The sequence below is a fragment of the Lonchura striata genome, chromosome 12, assembly GCF_046129695.1.
Source record: "Lonchura striata isolate bLonStr1 chromosome 12, bLonStr1.mat, whole genome shotgun sequence".
NCBI classification, from domain to species: domain Eukaryota; kingdom Metazoa; phylum Chordata; class Aves; order Passeriformes; family Estrildidae; genus Lonchura; species Lonchura striata.
The window spans coordinates 10,300,159-10,328,056 of record NC_134614.1 but is presented as its reverse complement, the minus strand read 5'-3'; the positions used below and the strand labels follow the sequence as shown (position 1 = coordinate 10,328,056).

Below are 27,898 nucleotides of genomic sequence, written 5' to 3'. Positions count from 1 at the left end.
GGCATCACGCCACCACCTCCCCCTGCTCTTCTTTTATCCTTCCTATTTTTTGGTTAAAAAAATAAAAGAGGGGGCAGCCCCTCCTTGGGGCAGCTCCAGGCATTAAATACTCTGCTGTACAAGAATAAAAGCCCGAGGGCTGGGGGCACCTGCCCCTCACAGTGCTGGGTCTGCAGTCCAGGTGGGCTGGGGGCTCTGCCCCCCTCTGCCCATCACAGCACATCTGCCCGCTTGTCCCGCACGCGGCTCCGGGCTTTCGTGCGGGCTTTGAAGGCAGCTGAGTTGTAGAGGTGCTGGAAGGAGAGGGAAGGAGAGATTAGGGTTTGGGATGCCCCTCTGCCCACCTCCCCAGCAGCACCCACCACACTCAGGCACTCAGCGGGAGCCCCCGGTGGCAGAGGAGGGGACTGTGGGCACAAATCTGGGAGGTGGCACCCACACCCACCTTCTCGAAGCGGGAGACCTTGCTGGCTTTCAGAGCAGCCGCATCCAGCACCAAGGGGGGCCCGAGGCCAAAGATCTCCCGTAGCAGCTCATTGTTCTGTGAAAGGAGGGGGTCTGTCAGCACCCACCAGCATCAGCCCAGCACTCCCTGGTGTATCTGCCCAGCCCATACCTGGAGATGGTGGTGGATGCCAGAGCCCAGCACCTCCTTAAAGGCTTGGTAGGTGCGCTGGCGTGCCCAGCTGTCCAGGTACATGCACTCCAGGCCAAATCGGATGGTCTCCTCCTGGTACTCCCCACTCTGAGCAGAGAGAGGGGCACCAGCAATAACCTGGGCACCAGCCCTGTGTCCCCTGGCTCTCCAGAGAGGAATCATCAGGCAGCTGGGAAGCAGCCACAGAGTGGCAGGACAGGGCACCACCAGGCTCCAGTACCTCAATGAAACGCAGGATGTCCCGGAAGATGGATCGCTGCCTCCGTCGGTCTGTCTTGGCTCGGTACTTGTTGCTCTCAGTAGCCAGGACCTTGAGTTGGGTACACAGGAACTCTGTATCTTGGTGGCACAAGTCCTCCTGCCAAAATCCAGAGGATTTAGAGGGATGAGCACTAGGCACTGCCCACTGCCATAGGCAGGACAGGGCTGAGGGATCACTGGGGCTAGCCCCTCTGCCTGGATGCCTGCTAGTGACACTGGTCAATGCCAGCTCAGCCAGGGCAGGTCAGGGTGTCACAGCAGCTTCCTCCCTGCTGCCTGGTTAGTGCCCACCCACTGCTCTCATTGCCACAGCCCATGCCTTACCTCCAGGTCCTGGGCCAGCTCAAAGAGCAGCGCAATGGTTTCCCCAGCCAGGATGCGCAGGGCAACGCTGCTGCTGGTCAGCAGTGGGGGCAGCTGCAGCCAGTGACTGGGACAGGGAAGCAAGAGGGCAGTCTAAGAGGCCAAGCACTGCCCCAAGGGCTCAGTGCTCCACAGCTGGCTGCCCCATACCAGCCTCCACTCACTTCACATCCCACTCACTTGTCCAAAATGTTCCTGAGGTGGGAGGGGGGGCAGATGGTGAGGAGCAGGGACCATGACTGGAGTGCGCTGCAGTGCAGAGGCCCATGCTGGGCAGGTGCTGAGCCCCCTTCGCCTGTACTGGGGGGGCTGAAGATGCCCTCCAAGCAGGACAGGCATGAAACCAGGTCCTGGAGAGAAACTTTGCCAGTCAGACCACAGCTGCCATGAAGATGCCACACTGAGCTGTGCACTGGGGACCAAAGGGGACCCACCATACCAAGGGGTGCCAGGAGCCCCTTGGGACAGGAGAGGCTACTCCACCCACAACACCCCATCTGCTGGCTCCCCCCAGCTCAGCTCCAGGCTGCCCAGGGAAGGGGCCTGGGCTGTCACTCATGTCCCCATACCCCTACTCCAGCTCAGCTTCAGGCTGCTCTGGCACTGTGGGCTGAGGGCAGGTGGCATGGCAGCCCCCGGGTGCCCTCTTGCAGGATGACACCCAGGCGCAGTTACCTCGAGGTCAGCAGCAGCGATGTAGCAGCACATGCCCAGGGCCGTGGCACACTGGCAAGAGAAGTGGGGGAAATGCAGTCAGATCAGGCCCAGCTGGATCATGCCAGGCCTGATCCAGCACCCAGCCAAGGGGCAGCCGGGTTGGGGTGCCCCTGCTTTGCCCCACTGCACTCCATGGCACCCAATCCTGTCACCCTCCCGGGGCCGCAGCAGCTCCCAAAGGCGCTGCCTGGGCTCTCCCCACCACGGAGGCGTCCCCGGGAGGAAAGGGCCCGGCCTTACGCTCTGCCGGGCGCCGGGGCTGGCTGTGCTGTCCGTCAGGACGCTGATGAGCAGGGGCTTCAGGCTGCGGAACACCTCTTCTCCCTCCGGGCCAGAGCCCATCTGGAGGCAGAGGAGGGTGAGGACGGTGCCCGCCAGCGCCTGTTCTTCCCCTTTACCTGTGGGCAGCACAGAGACCTCCGTCAGCCACGGGTCACCGGCCCCGCCGCGCCCGCCCGCAGGCACCCTGACCTTTCTTGAGGCACTTCTCCAGCGAGTCGGTGAGCGTCAGGCGGCGCTCCAGCAGGAACTCGGGCAGGGTTTTGGAGGCCAGGGCCAGGCGCAGGCTCTGCAGTGCCGCCTGCCGCGCCTTGGCGCTGCGAGACACGGCGGGACGTCACGGGCCGGGCTATCCCGCGGCGGGGCACGTCCCTGCCCGCGGCTGGCAGCGCTGGAGGGGCGGGCGGCGTGCCCCGAGAGCCACGGGGGTGACAGCCGCTCCTCACCTCTTGTCCAGGAGGTTGTCCATGTGCTCTTTCAGCCGGTCCTCTATCTCCTCCTCCTGGCCTTGCTCACTCGCCGCCTCGCTCCCTGCCCGGGCGGCACCACGTGAAGCCGGGAAGCCCCAGGGCGGGGGACACCGCGACCCACGCGGGGTCACCGTGGGGCTCGCGTGGCTCACCTGGTGCCTCGTCAGCGGGGCTGGCGCTCTCGCTGGCACTGCTGCAGTGGCTCAGCACCTCGCTGCCGGCCTCCTCCTCGCTGCCGGGCGAGCTCGCCCGGGCGCTGCCGGTGCCGCCTGCGGGGGTCGGGGGCAGCCCGGTGTGAGCCCGGCGCTGCCGGCCCGGCCATGTCACCCGCGGCCCCGACCCCCCGCTCCCCTCGCCCGGTCCCCCCCGACTCACGGCGCGCGGCGCGGCGGGAGCGCGGCATGGCCGGCGCGCGCGCACCCCGCGCCCCGCCCCCGGCCCCGCCCCGACCGCCCCCGGCCCGGCCCCGCCCCGGGAGGGCCCGGCCCGGCCCCGGCCCCGGCCCGCCCGCCCCCGGCTCCGCCCCGCCCCGGGAGCGCCCGGCCCGCCCCCGACCGGCCCCGCCCCGGCCCCGCCCCGGCCCCGGCCCCGCCCCGGGAGGGCCCGGCCCGCCCCCGGCCCCGCCCTTGCCCCGCACCGGGAGGGCCCGCCCCCGGCCCCGCCCCGACCGCCCCCGCCCCGGCCCCGGCCCGCCCGGCCCCGCCCCGGCCCCGCCCCGGGAGCGCCCCCCGCCGTCTGCGCATGCGCCGCGGGCCGGCCCGAGCCCCGTGCCGCTGTCCCGTCCCTGCCCGCATCCCTGCCCCTTTCTCTGGCTCTCTGCCGTTCTCCGTGTCCAGGCGCTATGTTCATCCTTTCTCCCTCAGTATCCCTGCCCGTATCGCTGCCCCTCTCCCTGTCCTGACGCTATCTTCATCCCTGGTCCCTGATAAGAAAGATGCCCACTGATGTCTTTACAAACAATTCGATGGGTGAGGGTCTTTAGGAGAAACAGGTGTTCATGTCTTTGGAATGGGTCTTCATGTCTCTACTAACCTCAAGCCACCCGGGTTTGGTACAGAACACAGACAGTTTGACTACAGCTTGAATTCCTGAACTTTAGGGCAATAGACAAATGGGTCAGCACAAAGTCCCTTGCAGAACTCAGCCTGAACTTCTGAACTTCAGGGGAAAATGAAAGGTTCAAGGAACATGTGGCTGACGGTTCGGAAGGATGTACCTTCCCAGTACCTCAGCCAATGGGGAAAGGAAGAGGGCAACATGCAGCCGGGAGTTGGGATGAAAGGAGGCTGCATCTTCCGAACCTCAGGAGGGAAATTCCATGGAGGTATGGCCCAGTGGAGTCCCTCCCTTTATTCAAATAAAGTTGCAGGGCTCCTCTGTCTCCTTTATGCACACTGGCTTCTCCTAATGTGATTTTCTGCATATCCCTGCCCTGTCTCTGTCCTGGTTCTATCTTCATCCCTGGCCACTCACTATCCCTGCCCATATCCCTTCTTCTGTCCCTGGCCCTGCCTGCATCGCATTAGGATAATCTCATTCCCTAAGTAAAATACCAATTAGTCTTTCTAGCATGAAATGTTTGGCCTTTACTAAGATCTATATGCCCCCTGTTGTATACTGCATAGCTGTGGCTGGGTGGGCAGGCAGATAAGGCTGACAGCCTGGGCCCTCCAAGACCTCCCTGAGACCCTCCTATCATCTGGCCTCACAGGTAAGTACCCCTCGACATAGTGAGACTGACTCCAGAGAAAAGAAGAATGCCAAAGCCATGGAATTGCACTGGCTTTACAAAGCCAGCAGGCTTTGTAAATGGGGACAGCAGGGAATTCATGGAGCCTTGTTGTACCCCAACACTTGAAAGGCGGCAAGAGCCACATGTGAAACACATCATGGAGTGCTTCGATTTGCCTGGGACAACCCCTGGCTGTGAATAAAGAATTTCTCTTGTCATGCTCATCTTGGTGTCCTGGTCTTGCTCCTCAGGCTGCATGGGCCAGATGTGAAATGTCCATGACACCTGTCCATGCCCACACCTCTGCTCCTGCCTGTAACCCTGTCTCCAGTGCTGGTCCTCTCCCTGCCTCTCCTCCTAATATCCCTGCCCCTGCCTGTATTCCTGCCTTGTTGTCACTCAATACTACGGGGACACCTATCCCTGCTCCTGCCTGCATCCCTGACCTGGCCATTTGCTGCTGCTGCCAATCACAGAATCACAGGGTTGGAAGAGACCTTTAAGATCATTGAGTCCAACCCAGCCCTAGCACCCCAATTAAACCATGGCATTGAGTGCCACATCCAATCTTTTTTAAAACACATCCAGGGATGGTGACTCCACCACCTCCCCAGTACTTTATCACTCTTTCCGTAAGAAACTTTTTCCTAATACCCAATATCTCTATCTCTGTCCTTGTCCCTGCTCCTGACTGTATCCCTGTAACCCTGCCCATCTCTCCTGTATTCTATCTGTACCCCTCTCCTTGTCCCTGACCCCAAATGGACCTTATCTCTCCCTTATTCATATCCCTGCCCCTGCTGCTGACCTTTCCCTGCCCCATCCTTGTCCCTATTCTTTCCCTTCCCTCTTTCCCTCTCCCCAGCCTCTGCCTGCCTCCTGCCCATGTCCTGACCCCCTGCCCCTTTTTGCTTCTGCCCCTATTCCCTATCCTATTCCTCTTCCCATTCTTGCCAGCCCCTGCTCCCAGGAGCACACTCCCCCTCTGCCTACAGCCCCTGGCCCTGCCTGACCCTCAGCCGAGCTCCCAGGTGTGAGTTTCTGTTATTTGGCTCTTCCCAGTTTATTTGGGCCAGGGGGGCAGTCGCGGGCTCCTTTGCACTTTCGTTTCAAGCTTGGCAGAGCCAGAAACTGGAATTGCGTCAGGAACAGAAACTGAAACTCCCAATCTCCCAATCTTTCAATCTGTTTAAGGTAGCACGGGCTGCAGCATCCTACTCGTACTGCCCGCTGCCTCCTGCTCCCGGGATCGAGGGGCCCCGGGGGCTCTGCTGATGCTGCACCGGCCGCATCCCACTGCAAGGGAGGGCACAAGCCTCCCCGGTGATGCTGGCGTCAGCCGTGTCCCACTGACGGTGTTGACACCAGTGTGACTCTCGGTGAACCTGGCATTGTCCGCATCTCATTGCCTACAGTGATGCCAGGGCACCTGCTGGCACTGGTGACAGCCTCATTCCATTGCCCGTAGTGACACCAAGGTGGCTGGTGGCACCGGCCACATCCCGTTGCCCCTGCTGACACCATGGCCCAGCGTGAGCCGTGTCCCAGCACTGGCTGTGCCCCAGCCCGGGCACTGCAGCCCCAGCGGGGGACTGGTGCCTGCGGTGGGGCTCTGCCTTTGGCCAGCTGGGCACCCGGGGCAGACCCTGTGCCACCGAAGGCACCGGGGCTGTGAGGTCCCACAGCAGCCCAGAGCCAGCCTGCAGGCAGCTGCCTCTCTGCCACCGCCACCCGAGCTGGATGTCAGGGTGTCACTCCTGCCCCCTCCCAGCCCCCGCGGTGGTGGCACCGGAGACACCCGGGGCATCCCGCCGAAACGAAATTGGACCACCTTAAGTTCCCAGCGGTGACGCATCGAGGAGGTGGCCCGGGAAGGTTTAAAAGCTGCTGCAGACAGCGGCAGGCTGTGGGGAGTGCTGCAGGCAGGGGCAGGCTGAGGAGGCAGCGAGTCAGGGGAGGGCAAAGGGAGCGATAACACGTGTCAGCATGGATGCGAACCAGGCATCCGCCAACACACTGAGAACAGTAACCGCCGGGGAGCTGGAGGGCTGGATCGCCAGCACCCTGCAGCCCAGCACAGCCTTCTCCGTGCAGGTGAAGGAGATAGTGCAGCAAATCTGTGAACTCCTGAAGAGGAACTGCTTTGGGGATAATATCCACGTTCAAAAGACAGTCAAGGTGAGTGCTGCCCGGTTTGGGGCTCAGCTGGCACTCCTGCTGCCACCCTTCCCATTGTCCCATGCTGCAGCTGATTCTGGTGCTGGCAGTGGTGCTGAGCAGGCAGGGTCTCTCTCTCTGCAGGGTGGATCAGCCGGAAAGGGCACAGCTCTGAAGAACAGCTCTGATGCTGATGTGGTGCTTTTCCTCAGCTGCTTACCCAGCTACCAGGAGCAGAAGAACAACAGAAAGGCTATCCTGGATTTGATCATGATGAGGCTGAAGGTCTGCAAGGAGAGGTTGCAGTTCCCTGTGTCCATTGGTGAGCCCAGGTACAAGGGTCCTGAGGGCATGCCACACTCCCTCAGGCTTACTCTGTCCTCCAGGGAGACTAGAGAGTCCATTGATGTGGACATCCTGCCTGCCTGTGATGCTTTGGGTAAGTGCTGCCAGCTGGCACAGGGACAGGCAATGGTGTCAGTGCTGGGATGGCTCTCACCTTCCTTCTCACCCCACAGGGCAGGTGACCCAGGGTGCCCCACCAAATGCAGAAGCGTATGTGAGGCTCCTGCATGCCTGCAGCCACCCTGGGGAGTTTTCCCTCTGCTTCACTAAGCTGCAGAAGATGTTTGTGAAGCGTTGCCCTGCCAAGCTGAAGAACCTCCTGCGCCTGGTCAAGTTCTGGTACAAAGAGGTGAGGTGCTGCCCATATTTCCCAGTTGCCAAGAGACACCCATCCCAGCCAGCTCTCACCTCCATCTGTGTCTTCTCCCCAGATGCTGAATCCACAGTGCCCCAGTGCTGACCTGCCCCCTAAGTATGCCCTGGAGCTGCTGACCATCTATGCCTGGGAGGAGGCCACAGGCTCTGCCAGCATCTTTGACATGGCTCAGGGCTTCCGCACAGTGCTGGAACTGCTGTGCCGGTACCGGGAGATCTGCATCTACTGGGAGAAGTACTACTCGCTCCAGCACAGCGAGATTGGTGCCCATGTCAAGGGGTTGCTGCGCAGTCCCCGGTGAGGACCATGCCTGGTAGGATTGTGCCTGCTGGCCCCATGGTTGCCCAGGGCTGACAGCAATGCCCACTCTGTGTTTGCAGCCCTGTCATCCTGGACCCTGCTGACCCAACGGGGATCCTGGGCCAAAACAAGAAGTGGGACGTGGTGGCACAGGCAGCTGCCAGCTACTGCCACTCCCTGCCCTTCCTTGCAAATGTGCAGCCCTGGAAAGTGCAGGTAAGGCTACCTGAGCCTGTGAGTATCATGGTCCCACACCCCTGCCCACGCTGTCTTTGCCCACCCGCTCTCGTGTCCCTGCAGCCAGCCCGGCCCGTGAGCATTGAGGTGATGCAGCTGTCAGGCACCAGAATGACAGAGCGTGTCAGCCCCTACACCACCATCGGGCAGCTGAAGCAGATGATCCAGGAGAATTGGGGCATCTCGCCATACACACAGCGCCTGGCACAGCAGGAGCTAGGCAGAAACATCATCCTAAAGGACTGCGATACCCTGGCCATGCATGGCATCTTCTACAACACCACACTGGTGCTGCTGCAGACTGAGCCCCAGGAGATGCAGGTCTTTGTCAAGGATGATAAGAACCGGAGCACTACCTACACGGTGCTGCCCACCGACACCGTCCGACAGCTGAAGGAGCAGATCCAGGCCCGGCAAGGCCCTTCTCACAGTGAGCAGCGCCTGACCTATGGCTCCAGGGAGATGGAGGACCAGCTCACGCTGGCGCACTACGATATCAAGCCCATGAGCACAATCTACATGCTCCTGCGGCTCCGGGGGGGTGTAGGCTCCCCTAGCTCCCTGCCTGCTTGACCACCTGAGCACTGCCCTCAGCACCAGCCCGTGCCCCTGTGTAGCCTCCTGTCATGCTGGCAATAAATGCTTAGTAGATCCTTGTGCCGCTTGCTCTGTTGGGGACAGTGACATGTGTCACATGGGGTAGTCAAAGGGGTTGGAGTCACCAACCCTTTCTGATGAGGGGGGACCTCGATGCCACAAGCTGCTGGGATGGCACAGGGACACAGAGGTGGAGTAAAGCAGTGCTTCCTGACCCCAGAGTGCTTGGTGGGGTTAGGGCTGTCAGCCTGCTGACAGCTGGACCTCAGGAGAAAAAAACAGCTCCTTTCTCTACCTGTTCCTGCCTGCACCACTGCCAGCCTGTGCTCATGCTGGGGGCTCAAGTGTCCAGGCTGGGGGGCAGCCAGTGCTGGGACATGGTTTGTGCTGGTAGCACGGTGTCACTACTGGCCGTGGGATGTGGCCAGTGCCACCAGGGGTACTGATGCCAGCGCAGACAGCAGGAGGCAGCAGACTCCGAGGTCACCTTTGGTCACTGCCTTAATTGCTGCCTGTTGGCACCTAGGAAGTTTGGTTTTCATCTTCCAGAAATAAAAGTGGAGCTGAAAGCACGGGGAGCTGGAAGTCTGGGGGAAACCCATCAAGCTTGGCAATGTCCCTGTAATGTCTTGTCTCCCCTCAGCCCTCCAGTGTTGCTGAACATCCCATCCCTCTAGGCTTGGGTGCCAGAGTGGGTCCATGCTGTGGGGCACTGGGCTGCCCCTGAGTGGTTCCCAGGGCTCTGGGTCAGACGCGGGACCCTGGGCGGCTGAATCTGCTTTATTGTGCTCAATTAGTACAAGGTCCCCTGTGCCACTGCTCTACACCCAGGGCAGTGGGTGCCACCTTTATACCCCCCAACATCTCCCCTTTGTGCCCCCCTCCTCCTGCGTCCCACCAGTGCCTGTCCTGCCCCTCCGTGCTCCCACTGCTGCCTGTAGCCCTTTGGGACCCGAGCGTGACCCTGCTGTGCCATCCTCCCGCAGTGCCATGCTGGGGGGGGGCACTGCCTGGCCCCGCAGGTTTACATTCATAATAACAGTCGTTAATAAATATTTCGGTGACTCTGCGATGCCGGCAGCCGGCTGGGTCCCCACCGGTGTTGGAGCCGGTGGCAAGGGCAGTCGGCAGCCCCTCGGGGGGCTGCTCAGCCCGGCTGCCCTCCTGCGGCCCCGGAGCTGCAGCCCCCCGCCGCTGCCCACGCAGTGCTGCCGGCAGGGCGGCCGAGGCCGTGCCCCGCCCGCGGCCCCGCTCCTAGGCAGAGCCCGGCGCCCGGGGCCGACCCCCGGGTCACCAGGGGGATGCGCTGCGGGGACCCCGCTCGGCCCGCGGCCCCTCGTGGGTGCGCCGGCGGCGGGCTCTGCGCGGCTCCTCACGCTGCCCGCGGCCGGGGGGGCCGGCGGGACTGCGGGGCGCTGGCGGGGGTCGGCCCTGGCTCCAGAGCCTCTGGCAGACCTTGTCCGTGGCTCCCAGCGGTGGGCGCTCCACCAGCTGGAGGAAGTCCCGGTACCAGACCTTGCGGGGGATCCCGGCGGCGAGCCGGGGGTCTCCGGCAGACGCCACTCCCGTGGCCTGCCAGGCGCCGATCACCTCCAGGGAGAGCCGCAGCAGGGGCTGGGTGAAGCCGTGCTCGGTGGCGTGGCAGAGGTAGAGGCCGGCGTCGGAGCGCTTCACGCTGCGCAGCAGGACACCCCGCTCCGTCCGCACCACCCGCTCGTCCATCTGCACCTGCAGTACCCGAGGGGATGGGCGGTCAGCTCGGCACGGCACGGCGCGGTCGCACCGGCGGAACCTGGCCAGGGAGAGCCTACCTCTCGCTGGGGATCACTCAGGGTGCGCTGGTATGTCCACAGGATGTGGGCTTGCAGGGATTTGGGGATGCACTCCAGAAAGACAGTGCTTCCCTCCACCCCGTAGAGTTGCTTCTGGGGTACGGTGTCCTGCCTGGGATCTGTGGGGACATGGCCTGGCTGTCAGCCCCCCACCATGGCAGGGTCGCCCCCAGACTCTGGCTGGGTCCCAGCTCACCTTCAGAGCAAAGCACATTGGGGTCACCGTTGCGGACGTCCTGCCGGCGGAAACGCCTGTGGGAAGGTGATGGAGGAGCAGGGGCTGGAGCAGTGTGACCTGTGCCCCTCACCATGGCCTCAGGGCAGGCTGGCTGCCCCAGCACTGCATCCCGGCATGTCACCTACCTCTTGGTGTTGGGCACGTAGCGGGTGCAGGTGTTGCCATCCCAGGCGCAGTACGGGTCCCGGGCCAGGCAGCACTCGGCGCAGGCTTTGCCATAGGCACCGCAGCGGTGCAGGGGCAGCTGGGCCAGCGCTGTGGCCGAGCCAGCATAGAGCTGATGCTGGGGAAAGATCAGCGCTGAGCACCTCCATGCTGTGGCAGGGGGCTAGGCAGAGCCCTGGTGGACCTGGGAATGCCCAGGGGTCCCCCCTTACCCGCTTGGAGGAGAGCTGCAAGCTGATGATGGGGGAGGCATCCTGTGGGCAGAGCATGGGCAAGAGTTAAGGATGCATGGGGCAACCTAGGGATGCAGCATCCTGGCTTCCACATCCTGGCAGCTGGAGGGTTGTGCCCTAGCACAACCCAGAGCATGGACAGTACACGGAGATGCTGTGGGGAAGTCTAACTGGTGGGATGTGGAACCCTGAACCTCACCTGGAAGACCTGCAGCTCCTCCAGCAGCAGCGGCTCCATGCGGTGCCAGCTCTCCTTGGGCACTGAGACCACCTTCAGCACTGTGCCCACATCTGCAGGCAGGGAGGGGTGAGGCCACGGGTCCCAGCCCCAGCATCTCCCCACTCTCCCTCACTGCCCCATCCCTAGGGTCACTACATGCCTGTGCCGATGAAGAGGACATCATAGTGGCCATCAGCAGCGGTGACACGGTCCACAGCTATGCGGGTGAAAGTGTAGGGCACGGCAGCTTGCAGGAAGAGGGGGCGCTGGCCATGGGGCAAGACAGGGTTATACATCAATGGGTGGTGACGGGCAAACTGGATCACCTCATCGGGGAAGTCCTTGGTGGAGCCGAAGGTGCCAAATGTTTTGCTGGGGCACTGCAGAGAGACAGCACTGGCTAAGCAGGGTCTCACACCCCACTGTCCCCACCCCAAGAAGTGGCACCAGCCGTGACACCCCTACACCACATACCATGCCTGGGCGGGGGTATGGCACACGCCCCTGGTATGACACCCACTGATAGTTGGGACCTTCCTTGTGTGCAAAGGGGCCCAGGAAAGCCCGGCGGATGTCAGCCATGGTGTAAACACAGACAGCTGAGCCTTGGAAAACAGAGCTGGTGGGAGAGAGAAGGGAAAGATGTGAGAGGGCAGGCAGGGCACCACTGGGTATGTGCAGGGTCCTGGGGAGGGGGCTTGACCTGGAGGTGGAGAAGATGGCGTAGATCAGAGGGTTGCGCTTGTCTCTTGTCTGCAACAGGAAAACATCCCCTGCAAGCAGGGAAGGCATCAGCGCTGCCAGTGTTGCCCACAGCTACACTGGTGGGGTCGCATCCCCATTTACTCACGGAGCTCATCAAAGTGGGTGTCTGCTCCATCAGGTCCTGGCACAGCACAGACCAGCCGAGCCTTCAGGAATGTTGTCCACTTGTTCACCAGGCTGCGCTGCCCGCCCATGTCGTTCTGCCAGGGGAAGGAGGATACTGGTGTCAGCAGCAGCAGGTGGCATCGCTGGCCACCCTGGCCCCCAGCCCACCTGCCTGAGGATGCTCTCACCCGGCAGATTTGGCCAATGCGGGCAAAGCTGGTCTTGCCCAACCCCTGCTGCCGCTCAACCGCTGTCTCACGGAAGAAGAAGTAGATCTTGTCGTCGTCGGGGTCTTCACTCTCTGGCACCCAAAAAACGGCCACGAACTTGGGCTCTGGGGACAAAGGGGTGATGCTTCCAATGCCTCCATTAGCTCCCCAGGGACCCTGAAGCACCTGCTGGGGTCCCAGGGGAGGGTGCAGAACCAGCTGCAGAGCAGAGGCAGAGTGAGGATGGGATTCCACCAGACATTGTGGGTCTGGAGAGGACACAGGAATCCCGGAAATCATCCTCTGAGGCAGTGAAGGACAGTGTACATAGGAGCCTGGAGGAGTCATTGCCCTGATGCCTCCAGGCATGAGCAGCACTCCTGTGCCAAGGTGCCAGTGGCCACCCTGCTCCCCACGCTCCCAGTCCCCAGCACTGACCGTTGAGCCAGCGGGAGTCGTGCTGCTCCGTGCGGATGGAGGGACGTCGGCCCAGGCTGCGGAAGATGGTAAAGTCACGGCCCATCAGATCGGTGGCCACCCCAGAGTAGAGCTCCTCGCCTGGCAGGCACCGAGGGAAGTGTTATAGGGGACCTCTTGGCACCCCTGTGCCACACTGCACCCAGCACCAGGCTCAGAATGCCCTTACCCACAAGGACAGAGGCGGCTGTATGCCGGGGGTCATACGGGCTCTTCCCCTTGCCATCCTCAGTGTGGTGGGGGTCCAGCTTTAAAACAGGCTCCTGGAGAGGAGTAAGGATGGGAGGTGGGCAGGTGGCAGCAGCTGGAGGCTGTGGTGGTGCCAGGGGAGGCTCACTTCTGCATGCTGGCCAGCCTCGATGAAAGCACAGACTGGGTGGAAGGCACCAGTGCCACAGGCATACAGGTGGGTCCGGTTGTAGGGGTGCAGGATCTTCACAAAGTTCATGCACTCAGCCTGGGGATAGAGGAAATGAAGGGTGAGGTAGCAGGAATCTGCTGGGGCAGATTCCTGGCACAGTCCTGGCATCTCACAACACACTCAATCACTCACAGTGATATCCTTGCCGGCCCAGTTGCATTCTTCTCTCCACTCCACAGGAGCCGGCCAGTAGATCTGCGGGTGGAAAAGGGGATGCTCACCACACCTGGAGCACCTGGCACTGTCCCGGCAGCATGGTCCCCCTGCCCCGTTACCTTCCTGTCCCGCTGGCTGATGTCATCCAGGGCCAAAGAAAGGAGGTGGTTCTGGGCGCCCACGAAGAGACGGCCGCGCTCCTCGTCCAGCAGCAGGGCCTCGTAGCAGCAGGAGTGCTCCAGCGAGAAGAGGCGCAGCCCATGGCGAGCCCGCAGCTCTGCCGGGACCCACCGGCACTACTCAGCCCGGCCCCGCCACTGCCTGTCCATCTCCGAGGCAGCCTGGGTCAGGCCACGGCCCCCTGCCATGCCATCCCCTCCCCCAAACCTGTCCCACTGGCTTGACTAGGTTCACCAAGCCTTTGCCTGCCCAGCATTCACCCCCATGCCAGCCCCACACCCATCCCTGGGTCCCTTGAGACTCATCCTCAAACCACTCAGCAGTGATTCCCATGCCCCTCGGCACCCATTTCTGCACCGCTCACCCGGCGGCAGGGGAGAAAGGGCCGTTCCCTGCCCCGCGGAGCTAATCCCACCGTGGCGGGAACAAACAGCCCTTTGTCAGGCTGGGAGGAGAGCTCTTGCTGAGACCCGCCACTGGACAAAGCCTCCTGCGCCGTGCTGGAGCCCGTGGAGTGGCCAGCTGGGACACGGCATCAGCCCTCCAGCTGGGCACAACATTCCCAACAGGTATGGCACAGCTGTGCCTAAGGAGTGCCACCATGATGCACACAGGGACAGGGGCACCTGCGCTTGCACATGCCGGGGGCTGGGACTGAGGTCCCAAGCACAGGCATGGCCCCAAGGACAGGCAGGTGGCCCTGGAGGGGCTGGCATCAGGTGAGACCCGTGGCAGCCAGTGCCAACACCTGATAGCCCGCGGGGAGGGTGGCAGCAATGCTAGAGAAGGGCCGGGGGTTTTGCACCTGTCCCACTGCTGCTCCCCAGGATACTCCCTCCCTCCCTCCCTCGGGATGCTGCCGGCTGCCGCTGACACTAACCTGCCCGCACGCCCCCCGCCCTGCCCGTGTCCCATGCTCACCGGGGAAGGACAGCTTGAGGCGGGGGGTGGCAGCGGCTTGGGGGCGGCCAGCGGCGAGGCCGCGCAGCAGAAGCAGGAGCAGGAGCAGCGTGCGGCTCATGGCCGGGGTCTGGCTGGTTGCGCCGCGGCTGGGGCAGAGAAACAAGACCTCAGCTCAGGTTACAGCCCCCTCCCCACAGCCCCCAGACCACGATCCCTCCCCGATGCTGCCGACGTGTCTGGAGAGCCCTGAACATCAGCATAGGGCAACTCAAGGCACGGCATAAGAGGATCCCCCACTGGGGGATCGACCTGATAGTTGGAGGGGTTGTGAGCCAGCCACATCCCTCCCTATTTTAAAGTCCCCATTAATCTAATCCCAAACATAATGGGCTTCAGAAACACCCCTCCTGCTCCTGCCCGTGGGGAAACAGGCATCCCAGACAAGCAGCATCCAACCCTGCCCATGCCTGTCTGAGCCCATCTGCAGGAGTGTGCTGGGCTCTGCCCATTCCTGCCTGCAAAGCACAGAGCGGTCCTATAGGAATGGGGACAAGGACAGAGCAACCACCGAAGTGGTGACAACCAAATAGGGCACCCTGGGCAGTCAGTGGGGTCCTGAGCACTGAGCAAGCTGTCCATTATGGTAGTCATGGGGTCCCATGCCTCAGTTTCCCCCACTGCTACAGCTCCACCATTAGCCCTTGTCCTTTCTTGTACCACCATGCAAATGGAAGCAGGATTTGCAGGCTCTGGCTAAGCAGGCGCCCACAATACCCAGAGGGGCCCATGTCAGCGTGTCTGCCACTCTGATGGGTGCCCACCACGAGGTAAGGAAGTCCTCCTCCAGCTCTGGCAGCAGCACGCTCTCCTCTGGGGAGTGGGAGGTGATTGTTATCAGGGCACTGTGCCAGAACACAGATCCCACCTTGCCCCCTGGCTATGCTGCAGTGCCTTGTGCAAGGCACCAACTGAGCCATGCCAATCATCAGCCCCTCTGCGTTTCACCCGTGGCACAGTCACTGAGGCCCCACCAGGACACCAGTGACAACCAAAGTCCCACCACAGCCCCGGGGCTCGGTGCAACCACCGCCGGCTCTGCTACCCTGCCTGAGCTGGGAATTGGCGGATGCTGACCTGGAGAGTCACATATCCATGACACGGATGGGGCTCCTGCGGGCAGGGCAGCCCCCTCCAGGCTGGGCGGTGGAGGAGAGCCCGGGGCAGGCAGCGGGCAGCGGACAGGGCCTGGCCGGGCGCAGTGCCGGGTACGGCTGCCCGGTGTCCCGGCACCAAGGCGGTCGGCGCTAATGGCATTTACAGAGGCGCCGGGATGAGGCGCGGGACCCGCCGGGCTCTGGCAGCCCCGACGGCTGCGCCAGCCGGGGCCGTGCCGGGGCACGGGGGCCGCCCGCCGGCTCTCACTTGCCGAGCGGCCCGAGCAGACCCCCGGGCGCAGACCCGGGCTCTGACTCGGCTGGCACGGGGGGCGGGCGGGGGTCGGGCAGCGGCGGCAGCACCACAGACCCTCGGTGCTAACCCTGGCTGGTCCAGCCCGAGGAACTCCCGTGCCAGCCCCGACTCCAGCCCTCCGGTGCCGGAGAGGACGCGAACCCGCCGCGAGCCCCCCGCTACCAGCACGGGCAGCGCCGCCGAGGCAGCGCAGAGCCCCCGAGACCCCGTCCCGGGACGCTCCCCGGCCACCCCCGTACCCTGCCGGCCCGCGGCCCCGGGCACCCACCTGTGCCCCGGCTCGGCTCGGTCCGGCCCGGCCCCGCCCGCCGCGTCCGCCGGCAGGGAGCGGGGCTGGGGCGGCCCCGCGGGGCGGGACGGGGCGGGGCCGGGGGCGCGCACAGGGACACGCACACGGGTGTGCGAACACACGCTCACCAGCAGACACGCGGGCACCTCACACATGTACACACACACGCACACAGCCGAACACCCGCGGCCCCTCACACACACACCCGTGCTGCCACCCCAGTGGCCCGGGGTGACACTCACGGGGACATCCGATGCCCCGGGGCAGAGTTGAGGATGCCAAGGTCAGCACACGTGTGGCTCAGCACACGAGTGGTGGCGGGGCTACCTCCTCGCCGGGACAGGCACTTGCTTGCCCGAGCGTGGGGGCCGTGCCGGGGGTGCCGGGGCCGTACCGGGGGTACGGGGGGCCGGTCCCGCGCCCCGCTCAGCTGCAGCCCAGATGTCTGGCCCGAGCCCAGCCCGGAGCAAACAAAATTCCTACGCTGCCTCCCATTTTCCAGCTGCCGCTGCCAAGAATAGCAAGTGCCGAGTGGTGCCGGCAGCGGGGCCACGCGTGCCTCGGCGGGCAGGGCTCGGGGCGGGGGGAACACGAGCTGCCTTGGGGGCCACACCTGCCTTGTTCTCCCCGCGCCCCTGACTGTCGCTACCTGCGGGTGCCGGAGCCCGGGAAGGCAGGTCCAGGATGAGTGGGCAGGCAGAGCTGCGGGCAGGCAGGGGCGCAGGCAGCAGGCTGGGCAGGCAGGTGCAGGGAGGCTGTGGAGGCAGGAGTGCGGGCAGGTGCAGGCAGTGGGTGCCAGCAAGCGGCGAGCGCAGTGGGCTGGCAGTGAGGGCAGGCGGGCCAGCAGCGGGTGAAGGCAGGTCGGGTGCAGGTGCAAGCAGGCAGCTGGCGCACGCAGGGAGTGAGTTCAGCAGGAAGCCAGAGCCGTGCAGGCAGGCCAGCAGTACACAGAAGCTGTGCCAGGGAGGGTGCCCGGGAAATGCCCTTCTGTCCCACTGCCAGTAACCCTCATGCTGCCAGCCCTGGTACTCTGGCATGCTGGCGGGCTCTGCTCCAGCACCGCAACTTGTTATTATCCTGGCTGTGCCAGAGTGCTGAGTGGCATCCAGCCCAGCCCAGCCCAGCTTTATGGGCAGCAAGGAGGGCAGAGACAGCGAGGGGATGGGGTGGGGCATCAGAGGAGCTGGCACCGGTACGGCAGGGGTTAGTCTGCTGTAAGACTTTGACCAGGCACCAGCAAGACTTTGGGCTGGGCGGCCTCCACACGGGCATGGCGTCCCCGTGCCTACTGTTACAGGATGGCGCTGAGATGGGGGGACAGGGATGTCGTGCCCAGTCCTGCACAGTGGGCACCTTCCTGTGCTAGTTCAGCGCCGTGCCTCAGTTTCCCTTCACCCAGTTGGGACTTTTCCAACTCCCGGCGCTCCCGGCGAGGTGCCCAGGTGACGTCACCACCACCCCAGCCCAGGAGCCCCGAGGGGACCTTGCTGGCAGCGGCTCCGCCTGGAGAAACCATCAAGCGTCAGAAGGGCCGGGCTTCCATCCCGGAAAAAACGGCGCGGGAGGGATGCGCCACGTCGGCCGCCGGCCACCCCTTCCCGCCCCACAGGGTGTTCCTGGGCAGCACCGGAGCCACTGTGTCCCCATCTGGAACGGGCATCGTCACTAGCATCCCGCCCTCATCCCTACCCTCTGCCAGCCCGCGGAAGGTTTCACAGCCAGGTGCCGGTGGCCTGGCTCCCCGCCAGCGCGGGGGTGTCACTGCCGACGGCACCAGCAGGTGCTGGCGCTCCCGCTCTTTGATCCCGTCCCTGCCGCTGGCAGATCCGCACCCAGGGATCGCTGCCTCGGCCAAATCTCTCCCGGCGGTTCCGGCTCCGGCGAGCATCTGTAGCTCCGCCGGCAGCGCCCGAGCCGCCAGCGGTGTTGGCGGTAGGAAACGGCTCCGCTCCAGCTCCGCAGGGCTCCGGGGGCGGCTCGGCAGAGGCAACGGCCAGCGCTCCTGCATCTCCCGTGCCGGGGCTGAGCCAGCAGGGCATGGGGGGCATCCATGCCACCAAAGGGTGACCAGGACCACTGACTGCTGGATACCCTGCGTGCAGGAGAAGGGCTGGGACTGGTATCCACTAAGCCCTCAGCATGGGTACAAATCCTGCATCCCAAATGGGAATGGTACCTCACCAGAACCCTTGTGATTCTGTGCGGATCTGTGGGGTGAGTCCCCCAAGGGTGCTACAGGGTGGCTCCCCATGTCCCTGGGGCCAAGGGGGCTTCCCTCTGCCCTGGTGGAGCCATCATGGCTGAGGACAGGGAAAATCCAAGGGTCAAGGTGAGCTGCGTCATGACAGCTGGTGCCATAGGCCCTGTGACACATGGGCTTGGCACAGCACTGCTCCCCAGCCAAGAGATGTGTTGTGCAGGAGAGTGGCCTTTGCCAGGACTGCCAGGGACACTGCCAACTTGTCAGCAGGGGAGGAGTGTGGTATCCTCACCCCAGCCCACACCCAGGACCCGAGCACAGGGATACGCTGCTCGAACTAGTATCCCCTGGGTCTGGACACCCCAAAAAGCTGTTGATGGTTTGTGATGGCACTAAAGATGTGGCTTCAGGACTTCTTTGGGTGTCCATCTATTGTAGTTCACATCCATAACACTGGGCCACAAGATGGGCCTTGTGTGGCTGCCACATTCCTGGTACAGGGGAGGGATGTGCTAGGCAGGGGACAGAGCTCATGGCATCCCAAGTGGGACAATGTGAGGGCTTGGCTGGCAGCAAGCAAATGTGCCTGAGACAGCTGCATCCCTGTAGCACAGCGTGGAGACAATGTCCCAGGGTGACACCAGCTCTAGGTTCACACCTTGTCTGTGGATACACCCTGACCTTATGTCCACCCCCCACCACAGCATGCTGGTGAGACCCCAGCATCAGGGACCCCGGTGGCCCCAGTGCATTCCTGCTGGGATTAGGTACCGGCTCCCGGCAGTGCCATGCTGGTGTAGCCCAGCTAATCCCTTTTTAATTGTCCCAACCCTGTGTTGGACTGATCTGGGCTGTCCAGGGAAATGGGGGTGTTGTGTGCACCCCAGTGTCTGAGCACCTGTAGGGTACTGCCGTCGTGTGTCCCTTCTGTGGGACCAAGCCATAGGGTACATGATGAACTTTTCGGGTAGTGATGAAGAAGGGGATGTCCATCCTCCATGACAGTGGCTTTTTGGAAAGGGAAAGGGAGGGATCCTGGTCTTATGGGATCCTATCCTCCTGACCCAAGGTGACCGTTTGCCCTTGGCTTCGTGTCTGCCAGCAGCCAGGCTCTGGGACAGGCAGGGGGGCCATATGCCCAGCACTGAAAACCACCAAAGCTCCTCAAAACCATACGTGGGGAAGGAGCAGGACACCCAGGCTTTCAGCCACCATCCAAACACTCTCCTCACCCCAGCAGGAGGGCAGTGGGAGATGCTGAGTCCCCCTGCCTGCTGTCTTGCCAATGTCCCTTTGGCCCTGCCCTGAGCCACACCAACCAGTGGCATCCAGCTCCTTAGGCTTTAAAAATAGGCTGGTGTCCCTGCCATGGGGTCAGTAATTTTAGCCAGGGTGTGTCTTGTCAGGAAGCACGTGGATCCATTCATCTTCTCCTGCTGGCTCGGCTGCATCCACACACAGGGCTGATGTCAGCCCCTCACTGCCCACTTGCTCATCCCTGCCCTGGGGCAAAGCAGTACAGCCACCTTGGGCACAGGCAATGCCTGGTGGGATGGTGAGGGTGGGGCAATAAGGACAGAAAGTCCAGCTGCCCCCTGAGCCTGCCTGCTTCCCATCTTGGGCATCTCGCCCCCGAAGCCGGTGGCACCAGAGAGCACAGCATTCCATGGCACCCAGACAGGCAGTGGTGGAGGAGTCCCGGCACCCTGCCCTCTTCTCTCACCCTTCTCTCACCCTGGCCCCCCAGCACAACAGGCACTTCAGATTGCCTCCCACGGTGCTCCCGGGGGGCTGTGCCGGCTGGGAAGGCTGCGGGGGCCGCTGCCGAGCATAATGGGGCTATTGATGGGCGAGCCAGCGGCCCCGGCACGGCACAATGGGGCCTTGTCTGCTGGCCCGGCTCCCGCTCCTGCCCAGCCCCGTGCCCAGCCTCAGGACATCCCTTTCCCCATCGCCTCGGAGCTCACCCAGGTGCCAGCCGGGGCAAACCCTGCCTTGACCGAGTCAGTGAGCACTGCGAAGGAGCAGCAGGTGGGAAGCCACCAGGTGAGCTCCCCTTCCCATAAACCAGTGCCAGGGAAGGAGCATTGCTTGGGAAACCTCCCAGCATGGTGGTGCTCACCCCTGCCACCCCCGCTGGGACAGGGCTTAGGGGTTCCTGCTCAGCTGTGGGGCGACAGGAACAAGGAGGTGGTACACGCCCAAGGATGCCTTCACTTCCCTCTCAGGACCATGTCCGAGCCCGCTGGCACCCGGTACCCACTGTGGGGAGGCAGGGACCTCGCTGCTTCCCACGGAGCTCCGTTGTCGCAGTCCCCCAACGCCGCAGCCCCCCTCAAGGGGCCAGCCCGGCGCCCCAAACCCACCATCTCACCTGCTGTAGTGCGTGGGCTCCGCCGCAGCTCGCCTGCCTCCTCGCCCGGCGGGTAAGCCGGGCTCTGGCTGCCTCCGGCTCTTTAAACCCCAAATCCCCGGTGCTGGGCGCCAGTCCCGCCGGCGGCGGGGGTGGAGGGAGGCGATGCAAAGCCCCGGTCCCTGCTCCCGGGGCCGGCACCAACAAAAGGCAACTGTGTCGTGTGTCCTCCCTCTGCACCAACGACCTGGCTGGCCGCTTGGGAACAGCCCCGCGGGACCCCAGGGCTTCCCGGGGTGCTGCCACCCCCTCTGCCCGCACTGGGAAGGGAAGAGGGTGCGAGCAAGCCTAGGAATCCCGATCACAGCCGCGGTACATCCCGATGTCCCCGAGCACCCGTTCGTGCCTGCTCGGTCCTGTTCCTGCCTTGGAGGAGTGCCAGGGTGAAGGCACTCATCACCGTCCCGGTGCCTCATCTGCTCCTGCAAAGTCCAGCCCAGCAGGGCCGGAGGGGGAGGAAGGGGACGTGGCTGCTGCCATGGTGCCTGTTCCGGGGGGACAAACACGGTACCCCCATAGCTGCCGGGGCCGGGTGGAACACCCCTGCAGTCCGAAGGCCGAGCAGCCGGTGACGCCTCATTAATGCGGGGTAAATGAGTAACAGGTTCTCGGCTGGGCTGGGGCGGTTTGAGCCGCATGACTTCTCCTGCCTTCCCGGCATCCTGGGAGCAGGGGATTTAGTGGCTCTGTCGCAGTAAGAACCACTCAGCCAGGGCAGGAGGGAGGAGGAAAGTCCGTGTCGTGGTTGGCCACGCTGCGGTGTCCACTGCTGGCTGGCTGGAACAGAGTGGGCAGCGCGCTAGGCTGGGCTGGGCATAAGCCCTTGCTGGAGGGAGAGGATGATCTCGGCCCATCTGCCCTCCAGGAAGGCTTGAGGTGAGACAGCAAGGGAGCAAGGCTTTTTTCAGCAGTGCCTGCCAGCATGGGAGGCAATGGGCACCGTTTTAATAAAAAAATAAAGCAGGAAATTCCATCTGGAGGCAAAGGAATGTGTTTTTCTTCTGTGACAGTGGCCAGGTGCTGACATGGCTGTGCTAGAGGCTGCAAAGCATCCAGCCACGAGGATCTGTGCCCAAGCAGGAAGCACCAGCTGAGCCACTCCTGCCATGGGGTGGGCTCAGGGCAGCCAGGGACTCTGCCAAAACTATGCCAGGCCCCAGCCTCCCTCCTGGCAGCTGTGACTATGCAGGTGGAAAGGGGCTGGAGCACATGATCCTGGGATGTCTTTGCCACCACAGAGCTGGGCTCTTAGCATTCTCCCAGAACTGATAGTGGATCACTGTGCTGTGCCATGTGGTACCAGGTGAAGCCCCAGAGCACCTCACAGTGCTGAGCTCCATGGAAAGCACTAGGGTGGCCAGAGGCCTCAGGAAAGAGACGACACCCACTGGAGATATGTGAGACAGCACGGCCACCACTGCCCATGGGATAGGTTGAGGGACTGGGGCTGTTCACAGAGGGGCAGGCAGAGTTTCGGGGTGCAAATGGGGGGAGAGGGCTTTTGGGGACACAGATCTGGGGGAACGTGGGCTGGAGTCACATGGGTGTGACAAGGCAGTGAGTGCTGGAGAACCCCAGTGTGGCCAGGCTGGATGCAGGCACGGAGCAGGCAGATGTGGGAAGGGTGCAGGCAGTGGGCAAGCAGGGATGGGAGGGGGCAGGCAGTGGGTGGACAGGCAGGGTTTGGGCAGTGGGCAGGGTGTGTGCAGGGTGTGGGCAGTGGGGCAGGCAGGCTGCAGGTAGGGAGCAGGCAGTGAGCAGGCAATTGGCAGCCAGGGTGTGGGCAGGGCGTGGGGAGGAGGCAGGGTGTGGGCAGTGGGCGGGCAGTGGGTGGAGAGCGAGCAGGGTGTGGGCAGTGAACAATGGGCAGGGGGCAGGCAGTGGGCAGTGTGTGGGCAGTCGGCCAGGGGCGGGCCGTGGGCAGTGAGCAGTGGGCAGTGTGTGAGCAGTGAGCAGGAGGCAGTGGGCAAGGGGCAGGGGGTGGGCATGGGACAGGGTGTGTGCAGTGAGCAGGAGACAGCGGGCAGTGTGTCGGCAGTGGGCAGTGTGTGAGCAGTGTATGGGCAGGGGGCAGTGTGTGAGCAGGGGGCAGTGTGAGAGCAGGGGGCAGTGGGCAGTGTGTGAGCAGGGGGCAGTGTGTGGGCAGGGGGCAGTGGGCAGTGTGTGAGCAGGGGGCAGGGGGCAGTGTGTGAGCAGGGGGCAGTGTGTGGGCAGGGGGCAGGGGGCAGTGTGTGGGCAGGGGGCAGTGTGTGGGCAGGGGGCAGGGGGCAGTGTGTGGGCAGGGGGCAGGGGGCAGTGTGTGGGCAGGGGGCAGTGTGTGGGCAGGGGGCGGGGGCCGGGGCGGGCAGGGCTGGGCAGCGGGCGGGCCCGGCAGTGCCGCCGGCCGCCGCCAGAGGGCGATCGCGCAGCGGCGCCGGCCGAGCCGCTCTGCCCGCGCTCGCTGCCGCCGCCCGCGGCGCTCCCGGTGCTCCTCTGCGCTCCCCGGTGCTCCCCGACGCTCCCGGCGCTCCCCGATGCTCCCCGACGCTCCCCTGCGCTCCCGGCGCCCCTCGGTGCTCCCCTGCCCTCCCCGGTGCTCCCGGCACTCCCGGTGCTCCCCGGTGCTCCCCGCCGTTCCCGGCGCTCCCCGGCGCTCCCGGTGCTCCCGGCGCTCCCGGTGCTCCCCGGCGCTCCCGGCGCTCCCCGGCGCTCTCGGACACGGCATCGCCAGCCCACAAAGTCACGGGACGGTGATGTCCCGCGTGGGTGGTGTGGGGTCACCAGCGCCGTGCCCGTCCCTCCAGCCGGTGGGAACCGGGAGCGGCTGCCGGCGGCGGGGGTACGGCGGGGCCCGGTGCTACCGTAGCGCCGCGCTGACCTTGCCGGCGGCAGAGCGGGAGCGGGCAGCGCTCTAGGCAGAACCGGCGGAGCTGGAGCAGCCGCCCGTGGCGTGGCACCCATGGCCCGACCTTCCCAGGGACAGCTGTAGTGCCGGCAGGGCAGCTGGGGAACTGTATCCACATCCCCACCCTGGTATGGTGTCACCGTTGTGTCACCATTGTGCCACGGTGGCTGCTCTTGCTGGTGATGGCATTCCCCATGCCCATGCCAGCCCTCATCTGTGCTTCCTGCCACCTCCGAGCCAAGTGCTGGTGGAGCGTGGGTCCTGCTGCTCACGGGCAGAGTGGGGGTCCCAGGGGTGCCACAAGCAGGTGATAGGACTTTGGGTGATGTGGAATGTGCCAAGGGGGAATGGGACTGGAGCTGGCCTCTGGTATCCCTCTGGCATGTGGTGGGACTGGGGTGGCTCTCCGACAGGAGAGCTCTGGGAAGGGTGCCAGGGGGACTTCTGTGAAGCACCATGCTCTACTGGTGGGAAAAAGTTTCAGGGAACTGGGCTGTGGGGAAAACATGTGAGGTGGCTAGGCAAGACCATGGCATGTGCCCTGGGCTTGTGCTGGCCTCCTGCCACCAACCAGCTGGCCCCAGCCACCCTGCAGCCCCAGGGACTGGCCCAACCCCATGGCAAACAGGGCTGAATTGGGCGAGCTGACCCTTGGACTGGGTAAGGAGGGATGACCCCGCAACCCAGGGCAGTGGTCACAGCTCCACCCTGGCTGTGCCTCACCTCTCCCATTGTGGACAGCCCCTCTGCTAGCACGGTGTGTGCTTATCCTGGCTTCTGTTTCCTCCTCCTGGCTCAGCCCCTGCAGCCCCTGGGCTCTTTCCTGGCCGTGGGGCAGGTGGGTCAGTACCATTAGCGCCCTGGCAGCACCAGGCAGAGCGCTGCTCCAGCCCTGCTGGGTGGCAGAGGTGCCAGGGACAGGAGCACTGACAGGGTGCCGGGGGCTGGCTGCATGCTGGCAGTGGCAGGAGCCGGCTGGGGCTGTTTTCCTCTCTGTTTGCTCGGCCCTGGGGACGGCCAGCGATGCAGATCAAGGCCGGCGTCCTTTGGGCAGCCAATTGTTGTACAGCTCAGAGGGGAGGGAGAGGGGCAGCTGCTCCTGGGCTTTCCAACCCTGGAGAGGGCCACCATGCCAGCACTACCCAGCCTGAAACAGAAACAAGTTTAGCCCACCCAAACACAAGGCTGGGTGGTGCCAGCAGGGACCCAGGGGTGCCTGCCATGACCCAGCAGCCAGTGCTCCCCAGCTGCTCCCTGGTTGGGGCAGGCACCCCACATCCCACCGCTGGGGCAGCTCAGGAACCCCGGTGCTGCAGGGCATGGCAGCCTCAGTCCTGAGTGCCAGCACCTCCTTTTGTGCTTCTCTTACTGAATCCTTCTCCCTGATGGGCCATGAAAGGGCCTTTATCCTCTCTCATCCTGGATCACACCTGGCAGGAACCTGTGGTGGACTGTCTAGCCCTGGGACTGGCAGTCACCCCAGTGTGGGGGTTCAGGACAGCCCTACGGGTGCCTCTGTAGGGAGCCAGAGCAGACTGCCCTTTCCCTGGCACTGCAGGGACCATACCTGCTCCTTGGTCAGCTCTGGCCCAACCACAGCACCCTGGGGAGAGGAGGGACACGGCTGTGGCCACGTCTCCATTTTTGGCCCAGTTATAAATAACTGTAAACAAGGATGCTACAGTTGTCTGGGCTGAAAGGTGTCCCTGGTCCTCCCCTGCTCCCTGGTCCCCAGCTCCCCAGCCATCTGCCACCCTGCTCCCCAGGCCTGGGCAGTATTCCTGGCACCCTCCAGGGGCCTCCCAGCTGGCTCCACACTCCCTGACAGCTTGCAGGAAGCGTGGAGAGGAGCAGGAAAGTCCCTCCCCACGGACTGGAGGCCCCCCAACACTGCCCCACATTTCCTTCCACTGCCTCGTGCTGCACTGCTAGCATCACCTTGCACCTCCTCGGAGGTTCTGGCAGCTGCCTGAGCTCCCTCCCTGTCTTCAGGGTGGCTGCAGTGTGGAATGCTGAGCTCCCTGAGGTATGGAGGACCCTGAGGCTTGGGGAGCTGATGGAAGGCAGCTCCCAGCCTGGAGAGGCTCAGGCCCTGTGCACATGGGAGGGTTCCCCTGTGAGCAGGGGTGCCCTGCAGAGTGGAGCTGCATCACCGTCCTGAGGGATAATTGCCAGATCATCCCTCCAGTGGCTGATGGCACCCAACATCTCTCTGCCCATTCAAGAGAAAATACTGCTGGCCCCATGTCTGGCTTTCCAGCGGGATGTGGGAGCAGCAGAGCCCAGCAATTGCCCAGCTCAGGGGAGCTGGGCTCTGGGTGCTGGATGTTTCAGGAGCATCATGGCTACTTGGGTTTGTTTGGCTTGAAAGGCATTTGAGTTGCATTTAAAGGTATTCAAATCCTTGTTAAATCCTTGCTTAATTACCTGAACAGCATTTAAGCCTTTGCTGCAGGATGGTCAACCCCCAGAAGCAAAGCCCCTGGCCCTGGTGGGGCTGTGGGTGCTGCCAGTGGGGACGGTGGGGACACGGCTGCCCAGTGTGGGTGGCAGAGACAAGCAGGCTGCCAGCAGGTGCCAGCACCTCAGGAGGGAACTGAAGGGGCAGCCTCCCTGTGCCAACAGGAACAGTTTATTCCCACTCCTTATGGCTTAGGGCATCCTCCTGTCAACCAGTGCTCCCAAGCAGCATGGTGCTTGATGGGTTGGAGCTGGGGGAGCCTCTGTAGGTGCCCCCAAACCCCTCAGTAGTGCAGGGAGAAACATCGGGGTTACCCCAGGGCTCGTCCTCCAGTCCTTGGTTCCCAGATTGTGGCTTGGCAGGGAGGCGATTGAGCACAGAGATAACCCACCCTTCAGGTCTGCTGAGCAGTGCTTTGCTTCTGGCTTCTGTAAAGTTAATTGGTTTCGAGGTTCCAGGAACAAACGAAGGAGAAAAACCCACTCTCCGATGTGCGGGATCATTGAATGCTCTCTGGTGAGTTATAATTGCAAATCATGTTTTGAAATCACATTAACCAATTAGCCGGTGTTGTTGTTGTGCCCTGCCACATGACAGCATGTGCTGCGAGGGAGGCGGCGGTCAAGGGCGAGGGAGGGGGCCACCAGCTGCTCCCCAGCACCTCTGGGTGCAGGCACAGCTACCAGCACCAGGCTGCTTCTGTGGAGGGAGGGCTGGGGGAGGAAGACTCCAGCCCTGCACATGGCCTCGGGCAGGTGTCACTCTGGAGTCCACCCAGCCCATGCTGCTGGCCACAGGCATCCCTCTCCTCTTACAATCAGCATTCCTTTTGTGCCTCACTTGCTTCATGGTTATGGCGTCAAGAGGGCAGCGGGAGTTTTGGAGCCCCTGTGTGTGCTGGCCTGTGTCTGTGGGATGCCCGGGGACCGGAGGCACCCACTGGAATGTTTCTGGAAAGGGCAATCTCCCGGACACTTCTTGCTCAAGAGGTCACAGCGGTGGCGGGGGGAACGCTGCCTGGGCTGCAAATCTCACCATTATCTCTGCCGTATCTTCCTGCCATCTGGGCTCTGGGAGCAGCGGGCGGTGGCAGGCAGCAGAGGCAGGGCTCAGGGCCGGGGAGGAAGCCGAGCATGACAAGGAGAGCGTGTCCTGGCCACGCACAGCGCCCACTGCTTTGTGCCTGGCTCCTGGGCTGGCCTTGTCCGTGCTGCGACATTGGAGGTGAGGGTTTTACGGGTTCACTTTAATCCTTGAACTCGAAACACGGCTGAAGGATAAGAAATAGGGCAGCTTTTGGCTGGGGGAAATGGTGAGAAGGCAAACCCCACGGGGGCGTGCTGAGGGCAAGGGCTCTGGCACAGCACATTGGTAAGGCTGCTGGAGAGATGAGCCGTGCTGTGCTCCCCTGAAGGCTCCTCACATACGGGAATCCAGCGTCAAACTTTCCAGCCAGCTGGAGAAAACCGCACGACTGCAATTTTGCAATCCACTGGAGCCCTGACACCACCAGAGCCATTGGTGAGACTGGCCAGAGCTGCACTGGGGAAGCACTGTTGACCAGAGGGCTCAGGGGTCGAGAGCAGGGTCTTAGCCCACCCCTCTCATGGCTCCTGTCTATGTTGCCAGCCTGGCTGCAGGAGCCTGCAGCTACTGTGTGCCTACTGCTGGGACAGGCTTTGGGAGGTCCTGGGGATATCTTCACTCTCTTTTCCTCCTCTCCTCACTGCTTTGATTTTCTGCAAAGCTTCAGCTTGACACGGTGGAGCCCTTGTCACTCTGCCC

At 63.3% G+C, this 27,898-nt stretch overlaps 3 protein-coding genes across 4 annotated transcripts; 1 reads left to right on the top strand and 2 right to left on the bottom strand.

The window, feature by feature from the left end:
- Window positions 1-99: 99 nt before the first annotated feature.
- IFRD2 (interferon related developmental regulator 2) lies at window positions 100-3,151 on the bottom strand. The gene is made up of 12 exons (XM_021530683.2): window positions 3,124-3,151; window positions 2,901-3,017; window positions 2,725-2,809; window positions 2,471-2,595; window positions 2,240-2,397; window positions 1,958-2,008; window positions 1,463-1,632; window positions 1,244-1,349; window positions 879-1,016; window positions 617-745; window positions 446-541; window positions 100-293 (listed from the first exon to the last, which is right to left on the bottom strand). The coding sequence occupies exons 1-12, from the start codon at window positions 3,149-3,151 to the stop codon at window positions 213-215; spliced, it is 1,284 nt and encodes a 427-aa protein (XP_021386358.1). The 3' UTR covers window positions 100-212.
- A 915-nt stretch (window positions 3,152-4,066) lies between these two features.
- LOC110470786 (2'-5'-oligoadenylate synthase 1) lies at window positions 4,067-8,552 on the top strand. 2 transcript variants are annotated; one of them, XM_077786098.1, is made up of 7 exons: window positions 4,067-4,082; window positions 6,507-6,658; window positions 6,782-7,076; window positions 7,156-7,331; window positions 7,414-7,655; window positions 7,739-7,874; window positions 7,959-8,552. In XM_077786098.1, the coding sequence occupies exons 1-7, from the start codon at window positions 4,067-4,069 to the stop codon at window positions 8,466-8,468; spliced, it is 1,527 nt and encodes a 508-aa protein (XP_077642224.1). In that variant the 3' UTR covers window positions 8,469-8,552. The 2 variants fall into 2 exon arrangements, with proteins under 2 accessions (XP_077642224.1, XP_077642223.1); XM_077786097.1 differs by lacking the exon at window positions 4,067-4,082 and having other exon boundaries at window positions 6,462-6,658.
- Window positions 8,553-9,782: 1,230 nt separating this feature from the next.
- On the bottom strand, window positions 9,783-17,192 carry SEMA3B (semaphorin 3B). The gene is made up of 20 exons (XM_077786021.1): window positions 16,805-17,192; window positions 16,550-16,728; window positions 16,135-16,199; window positions 14,415-14,542; window positions 13,433-13,590; window positions 13,290-13,352; window positions 13,074-13,193; window positions 12,906-12,999; window positions 12,698-12,817; window positions 12,239-12,384; window positions 12,031-12,145; window positions 11,884-11,953; window positions 11,655-11,799; window positions 11,341-11,560; window positions 11,160-11,251; window positions 10,940-10,981; window positions 10,688-10,845; window positions 10,521-10,576; window positions 10,304-10,443; window positions 9,783-10,220 (listed from the first exon to the last, which is right to left on the bottom strand). Exons 1-20 carry the CDS (start codon window positions 17,190-17,192, stop codon window positions 9,783-9,785), a joined length of 2,937 nt encoding a protein of 978 aa, XP_077642147.1.
- Between the last annotated feature and the right edge of the window lie 10,706 nt (window positions 17,193-27,898).

Coding starts and splice junctions, on each gene's coding strand:
- IFRD2 (XM_021530683.2), bottom strand. CDS start 3,151: ATGCCGCGCTCCCGCCGCGCCGCGCGCC. Junction 2,009..2,239: donor GCCCCGGCGCCCGGCAGAGC/GTAAGGCCGGGC, acceptor TTCTCTTGCCAG/TGTGCCACGGCCCTGGGCAT. Junction 1,017..1,243: donor AGCTGGCCCAGGACCTGGAG/GTAAGGCATGGG, acceptor GGATTTTGGCAG/GAGGACTTGTGCCACCAAGA.
- SEMA3B (XM_077786021.1), bottom strand. CDS start 17,192: ATGCCAGAGTACCAGGGCTGGCAGCATGAGGGTTACTGGCAGTGGGAC. Junction 12,385..12,697: donor CGACTCCCGCTGGCTCAACG/GTCAGTGCTGGG, acceptor CTTTGTCCCCAG/AGCCCAAGTTCGTGGCCGTT. Junction 11,561..11,654: donor CATACCCCCGCCCAGGCATG/GTATGTGGTGTA, acceptor GTCTCTCTGCAG/TGCCCCAGCAAAACATTTGG.
- LOC110470786 (XM_077786097.1), top strand. CDS start 6,467: ATGGATGCGAACCAGGCATCCGCCAACACACTGAGAACAGTAACCGCC. Junction 6,659..6,781: donor ACGTTCAAAAGACAGTCAAG/GTGAGTGCTGCC, acceptor CTCTCTCTGCAG/GGTGGATCAGCCGGAAAGGG. Junction 7,656..7,738: donor GGGTTGCTGCGCAGTCCCCG/GTGAGGACCATG, acceptor CTGTGTTTGCAG/CCCTGTCATCCTGGACCCTG.